We start from the raw sequence: 7099 nt of genomic DNA, 5'->3' as shown, positions 1-7099 counted from the left end.
CCGCCGCTATAAAGCCCCGCACCGAGCCCCGCGCTCCGCCGCGCCTCTTACATCGACCGCCTCAGCGTCGGGCTGTGAGACCGCCCCGGACCGACCGCCGCCATGGTGAGGGGGTGCGGGGGGGTCGGGACCTCGTCTCTATTCCCACAATCCCTATTCTCTTGGTCCCCTTATCCCCCATTCCCGCCGGCCCCATCCCTCCCACCCCCGGATCCCGGTTTTCCCCGGTCCCAATCCCCACTCTCCCATCGTAGTCTCCGGTTTTCACCCTGCCCCCGTCTCGCCGTTGTCTCCGGTCCCCAACCCCCCCCCCCCCCGATCTCCATTCCCGAGGGCTTGTCGTCCACCCCTCCCGGGATGAGCCCTCGGCGCCGAGACTCCTCCCGCACCGGGCGTGGCTCCCGTTACACCGAGCAAAATGTGTCGCCCGGGACCCAGCCCCGAGTGTGCCTCCGGTTAAATGGGCCTGGAGGGGTCTTTCTGTCTCCCCCGGGACCGATCCCCAAGCCCACAGCGGGCGTGGCTCCCGTTAAACCGGGCAGGATGGGAGCTCCAGGACTTAGCACAAAGCTTCCATAGGGCGTGGCTCCCGTTAAGCCGGGCAGGATGAGACCCCCGGGACTCAGCACTGAGCTACCATAGGGCGTGGCTCCCGTTAAACCGGCCAGGATGGATCCCTGGCGCTGACCGGGCGCGGTCCCCATTAAACCGGGCAAGATGGGACCTCCGGGACGGAGCCCCGAGCCTGCACCGGGCGTGGCTCCCGTTGAACCGGGCAGGATGGGACCCCGAGACGCAGTACTGAGCTCCAGTCGGGCGTGCTATGGTTAAACCCGACAGGATGGCTCCCCGGGACCGAACCCCGAGCCCGAATCAGACGTGGCTCCCATTAAACCGGGCAGGATGGGTCCCCGGAGCTAAGCCCGTACTGGGCGTGGCACCGGTTGAAAGGGGCAGAATCGGGACCCCATCATTCAGTACCGAGCCACCGTCCGTCCCTGGGCGTGGCTCCCGTTAAACCGGGCAGGAGAGACCCTTTTTCCCCAACCGCCCCGGTGCTGAGCCCTCAGCCTGCGCTGGGCGTGGCCCCGGTATAATGCGGGATAAAGTGTCCCCGGTGCGGGGTGGGCAGGGCGCAATGTCTCCCCCCCGAGTGCTGAGCACCCCATCCCGCACCAGAGGTCGAAGCACGTCAGGATGAGACCCCCCCAGTCCCGCACTGGGTGTGGCCTTGCTTCCACTGGGGCTCGAGTGGGCAGGAGGAGTCCACGGTGCTGAGCCACGCTGGGGCTTTGCTGGGTCTCATCAGGGCAGGGTGGGGCAAGATGGGAACCCCGGGGCTCCCTGTGTCACCTTGGGCGCAGTCCCAGTCCCTCAGGGCAGGATGAGCCACAAGTCCTGAGCTCCCCATCCCCCACAGGCAGGGTGCCAGCAGTGATGGGCACAGGACAGGATGGGACCCTCTGCACTGGGTGCAGCTCCAGACCCCGAACAATGGGTGTGTCCGGGCAGGATCTGCCCCAGCCCGCCTCGGGGAGGGACCCTTCCCAACTCAGTGCCAGCCCGCTGGGTGCTGGGGTGGGACAGAGAGGGGACAAAAGGCGTGAGCCGGTGCCGTGTGCCCCCGCAGCGCGAGTGCATCTCCATCCACGTGGGCCAAGCGGGCGTGCAGATCGGCAATGCGTGCTGGGAGCTGTACTGCCTGGAGCACGGCATCCAGCCCGACGGGCAGATGCCCAGCGACAAGACCATCGGCGGGGGGGACGACTCCTTCAACACCTTCTTCAGCGAGACGGGCGCCGGCAAGCACGTGCCCCGGGCCGTGTTCGTGGACCTGGAGCCCACGGTGATCGGTGAGCGCGCGGGGGGGCGGCCGGCGGGGCGGGGCGGGCGCTGGCGGCGGGCGCTGGGTGCTAACGGGGCCCGGGGCTGTCCCCGCAGACGAGGTGCGCACCGGGACGTACCGGCAGCTCTTCCACCCCGAGCAGCTGATCACGGGCAAGGAGGATGCGGCCAACAACTACGCCCGCGGGCACTACACCATCGGCAAGGAGATCATCGACCTGGTGCTTGACCGCATCCGCAAGCTGGTAGGGGCACTGGGGGTGCAGGTGGCGGGCGAGGACAAAGCCTCCATTCTGTCTCGCTCTCCCTTCCAGACTCGCTGGGTTGGGTTTAGATTTAATTTATTAATTAATGTTAATCCTGTTGTGCAGTGGCTGCCATTGGCCGGCAGCGGGACCCGGCGCAGCTGGAGCTGGAGCGGCTCCACAGCGCCGCAGCCCCCGGGCGCTGCCGGTGCTGAGCTCGGCAATTCCCTCTTTGTTCCCACTTGGCTCCTGACGTGGCCGAGTCCAGCTGCGTGTGCTGGGGATGGGCAGCCCCGAGCCGGTCCTTTCCAGAGTCATGGGGCCGTGACAGTTTATGGTCAAACTTGTCCCCACTCTGCTTCTGAGCCAGGGGCAATTCTGAACTTTGAGGTGCCCCTGAGCACTGTCTCACCCCAGAGGCCAAGCAGCTTCCCTGGGTGATTCACCGTGAGTCAGTGGGTAACAGATGGAGTCAGTGCCACCCCGTCCCCATCCTGCTGACTCTGGCTCTGCTGCTGGAAAGCCCCCAGATATCCTTGTGAGGCCACGGAGAGGAAGGAGTAACTTCTGCTGCCTGGAGTAAACATGCCTCCCCACCTCGTCTCTCCTGGCAGGCTGACCAGTGCACAGGGCTGCAGGGCTTCCTGGTGTTCCACAGCTTTGGCGGTGGCACCGGCTCTGGCTTCACCTCCCTGCTTATGGAGCGGCTCTCTGTCGACTACGGCAAGAAGTCCAAGCTGGAGTTCTCCATCTACCCGGCCCCGCAGGTGTCCACGGCCGTGGTGGAGCCCTACAACTCCATCCTCACCACCCACACCACCCTGGAGCACTCCGACTGCGCCTTCATGGTGGACAACGAGGCCATCTACGACATCTGCCGCCGCAACCTGGACATCGAGCGCCCCACCTACACCAACCTCAACAGGTTGATAGGCCAGATCGTGTCCTCCATCACGGCCTCGCTGCGCTTTGACGGAGCCCTGAACGTCGACCTGACAGAATTCCAGACCAACCTGGTGCCCTACCCCCGCATCCACTTCCCGCTGGCCACCTACGCCCCGGTCATCTCTGCTGAGAAGGCTTATCACGAGCAGCTCTCGGTGGCCGAGATCACCAACGCCTGCTTCGAGCCGGCCAACCAGATGGTCAAGTGTGACCCGCGGCACGGCAAGTACATGGCGTGCTGCCTGCTGTACCGCGGGGACGTGGTGCCCAAGGATGTCAACGCCGCCATCGCCACCATCAAGACCAAGCGCACCATCCAGTTTGTGGACTGGTGCCCCACGGGTTTCAAGGTGGGCATCAACTACCAGCCGCCCACGGTGGTGCCCGGGGGCGACCTGGCCAAGGTGCAGCGCGCCGTGTGCATGCTGAGCAACACCACGGCCATCGCCGAGGCCTGGGCCCGCCTGGACCACAAGTTTGACCTGATGTACGCCAAGAGGGCGTTCGTGCACTGGTACGTGGGGGAGGGCATGGAGGAGGGCGAGTTCTCGGAGGCCCGTGAGGATATGGCTGCCCTGGAGAAGGATTATGAGGAGGTGGGGGTGGATTCTGTGGAAGGGGAGGGAGAGGAGGAAGGGGAGGAATACTAAACTCACAAGGGTGCTGCTCGAACAGGGAACATAAACTAGTTGAAGGCCCCACGGGGTCTGTAGCAGTGTGTGCGCCGCGGTCTGTCCTGTCAGTGGTCTGTGCTTCAATGGAAAAGTCTGTGACGGACTCACCCGTCCTCTCCTGTGGGTCTGAATAAAAAGCATTCCCTGTCTTACCCTGGCTCTGGTGTCTTCTCTCCCTGTGGCAATATCCCTGCCTGGCTTTGACACTGTCCCCACCAGCACATGACACAGCCCTGCAGTCCCTGTCTGCACCCAGGGTCTCCACCCTGTCTCTGATTTTGTGCTGGGGGTTGTGGTGATCTCAGCACCCTGCAGACCCCACAAACTGCTCCTCCCAAACCCGTGCTCCTTCCTCATCCTGGTGGGCTCAGTGGTGTGCCCCCACCCCTAGGGCTGGGGGAAGTGGAGAGGGTTGGGTTTTCTTAATACCAGGAGTCAAGTGAGCCCCACGTGAGCACAATGGGGGCCTTAACTCCTCTGCGAGGGCTGGAGATGCCTGAGGCCCCCTTGTTTGGCAGAAGTCTTTGGTATCTCTGCTACCTCCTCTTCCTGGGCAGGGGAGGGGCTGCATTGCCCTGGGGGTGGGGAGGGGGTGCTCTGCCCACTACAGGTGGGAGTGCTGGGGATGAGAGCTCCCTTCTTCCAGCTCGGTGTCTGGGGACACACGAGGTTCCCTCAACACCAACCACAATAAGTCCTTAAGTTCCTCTGGCTCTTTCAGGGATGAGGAATTGGCCCCGATGGTCCCAGCCACTGGAGGGGGGAGGGGGAAATGTCATAGTAGCCCCCTTGAAGTGGGGCAGCCTCTTTACCCTCCCTTTCCTGTCCTTTTACCCTGTCCCTCAAGGCTCCATGCAGGGATAAATAATGAAGGGGAAGTTGAACACGGAGTGAAACTCGAGAGGGTGATGCAGCTGGGGGGGGGACGACCCCGGGACCCTCATTAGTGTGGTGCACCCCTCCCTCTTCTGCACGATGAGCTCAGGCTAAGCCTTGATGAGCAGCACCTGGGCCAAGCTCCTCGAGTCCATCGGCAGCACGGTCAGCTCCCAGGAATTTGTGCTGTCAAACCACCTCCTTGATTTTAAGGAACAGCCTTGGGAAGTATTTTTTTCTGAAGGACAACCCAAGAGCGACAGCATGTTTGTTATCAAACTTTGAAAGGAAGATCCAAATTGTAGCCAGGATGGAAAATCAGGATGATTAAAAAGCCATCACTTGCAATGTTATAACCAGCAGGTCCTGAGTGAGACCCCTGAGTTCACCTGACCCACAGCAGGCAGGACAACTCCCAGGGACGGTGAAATCACAAGTTTGGGATTCTCGGAGGATGAACAGAGCTTGGGCTGATCCCCCAGAACCTGGGGCTCAACCCTTGGCCTGTTGAGAAGACACAAAGGCACTGATGTCAACACTGAACTCAAGGTGGGTTTTTCACAGGTATTTACACCTGTACATGCTCTTCAGGTATGGGTGTGTGCAAGGGTGAATATTCTATAGCAAATGTGCTGGAATGTTGATCTCAGATTCCTGAGAACTTTAGATTCATAAATCAGATATACCTCTAAGTGTATTACTGTTGTGCCTATAGTAAATTCTGTATGAATCTGTTGGTAAATTATTTAAATTAGGCCCTGGATTAAATGCTCTTAAACTTTTAGGTTTAAACTGTTGGTCAAGCCCAGGGCTCAGTTTGACAATGGGGCAGGGGGTCCACTCTGCCCCTTCTGACTCAGTGGGAAAATCTCAATTATTATTCATCTTATCATTCTTCCCCCCCCCCCCCCCCAGCCTCCCTTTAGGTAATTTTTGGCCAAATCTAGTTTTACACTGATCGATTTTAAATTTTAGCCCCGTTTTCCTCTGTCAGCTTTCACTACTGAGTCATAGAGGGAAGTCACCAGCGGATTTTGTCGCACTTTCACTTTAACATTAAACCTGCTTCTGGTCGTTTTTTGAGCAGCACAAAACACTTCGTAACACCATTCCAGAGCTGATGTGATGCGTGGGGAATCTGGGGAGGGGCGGTGTAACGACCCCCCCCCCCGCCCCGGAACACCCATAAACACCAATTTACAGAACCGGCAGCACCTCTGCCCCCCAGGTTCCACCCGAGACCCCCACACTGAGAGCGGGGTGGGAGCCTGGAGCGGGCAGTTTTGGGGGGGGGGTGTGGGGAGCAGCCCGTTCCTCCCCGGTGGGAACGGCGGGGCCGGAGCGGCCACGCGGCCAGCGAGGCAAATGGCGGGGAAGCCACGTCAGCGCTGCAGTGCAGCTGCGGCGGATGCTGCCGCGCCAGCCCCCGCTTGGGCTCAGCTGCCCGGTGACCCCGGCCTGGGGTGGCTCCGGTGCGGCGGGAGGGGATGCGGGTGTCCCCCCCCCCTCCTTGTGCTGCCGAAGTGGCCGCTGGGTTTTCCGCAAAGCTCTTGGCAAAACAGGAAGGCGGATTATTGGGTGCAAATAGCTCCGGGGATTAGGTGGGGGCTGGGGATGACCCCCCCCCTCGCCCGGGGCTCTCCGTGGCCTCGCAGGCGGGCAAGGAGCTGCTCCACGTTGGGGGGCACAGTGGGACCCCAGCACGCCCCCCCCCCCCCCGTTTAATGGCACTCACGGTGGTCCCACCGTGCTGCGGAAATGGCTGAGGCAAACCCCACCCTGAAAAGCGGGGTCCACCCCCATTCCCCCCCCCCCCCACAATGTGCGAACCCCTCAGGGGGAGCCCGGCCCCCCCCATCGCAGTGGGATCCAGGGGTACAGATGGGCTGGGAGGGGCCGGGGGGTGCAGATGGACTTGGGGGGTGCTGGGGGGGGGGGGGCTGCGCAGGCTGCAGATGGTCTGGGAGGGACCCCCGGGGTGCAAATAAGCCAGGGCGGGGGGGGGGGGGGGGCCGAGCGGTGCAGATGGAGCGGGGGGGGGGGGGGGGGTCCGCAGAAGCCGATTAACAACCCGGGGACGGCGGGGGACGACACCGGGCGCGGCAGCACGTGCCGCCGCTCCCCCCCCCCCTCCATGTCGCAGTTTTCCTCCGCAGCGGAGCCGCACCGGGCGGGAGGGGCGGCGGAAAAGGGGGGGGGGGCGGGAACGGCTGTGCCCCCCCCCCTCTCCAAACGCATTACCGGGGGGGGCAGAGGAGCACAGGAAGGTCAGACCCCCCCCCATACCCCGCACTCCCCGCACGGGGGGCCCTTCGCAAACCGCTGGGGGGGGGGTGGGCAGAGGGGGCTGCACCCCGCGGAGGAGGGAGGGTCCCCGTCTGCCCCCCCCCCCACACCAAGCCCCGCAGCACGGAGGGCGGAGGAGGAGGAGCGCGCCACGCGCCTCAGCCAATCCGCGGTGCGAGCGCGCTGATGGACGGGCGCTGCGGCCAATAGGAGCGCGGGGCGGGGGCG

General features: G+C 63.0%; 1 protein-coding gene across 1 annotated transcript; it reads left to right on the top strand.

Moving 5' to 3' along the window:
* On the top strand, positions 1–3861 carry LOC128822876 (tubulin alpha-1A chain). The gene is made up of 4 exons (XM_054004740.1): positions 1–105; positions 1631–1853; positions 1942–2090; positions 2705–3861. The coding sequence occupies exons 1-4, from the start codon at positions 103–105 to the stop codon at positions 3683–3685; spliced, it is 1356 nt and encodes a 451-aa protein (XP_053860715.1). The 5' UTR covers positions 1–102; the 3' UTR covers positions 3686–3861.
* The last annotated feature ends 3238 nt before the right edge of the window (positions 3862–7099 follow it).

The sequence above is a fragment of the Vidua macroura genome, unplaced genomic scaffold, assembly GCF_024509145.1.
Source record: "Vidua macroura isolate BioBank_ID:100142 unplaced genomic scaffold, ASM2450914v1 whyUn_scaffold_107, whole genome shotgun sequence".
Lineage (NCBI taxonomy): Eukaryota > Metazoa > Chordata > Aves > Passeriformes > Viduidae > Vidua > Vidua macroura.
The sequence above is the reverse complement of the archived record's forward strand: the minus strand, read 5'-3'. Positions and strand labels throughout refer to the sequence as shown.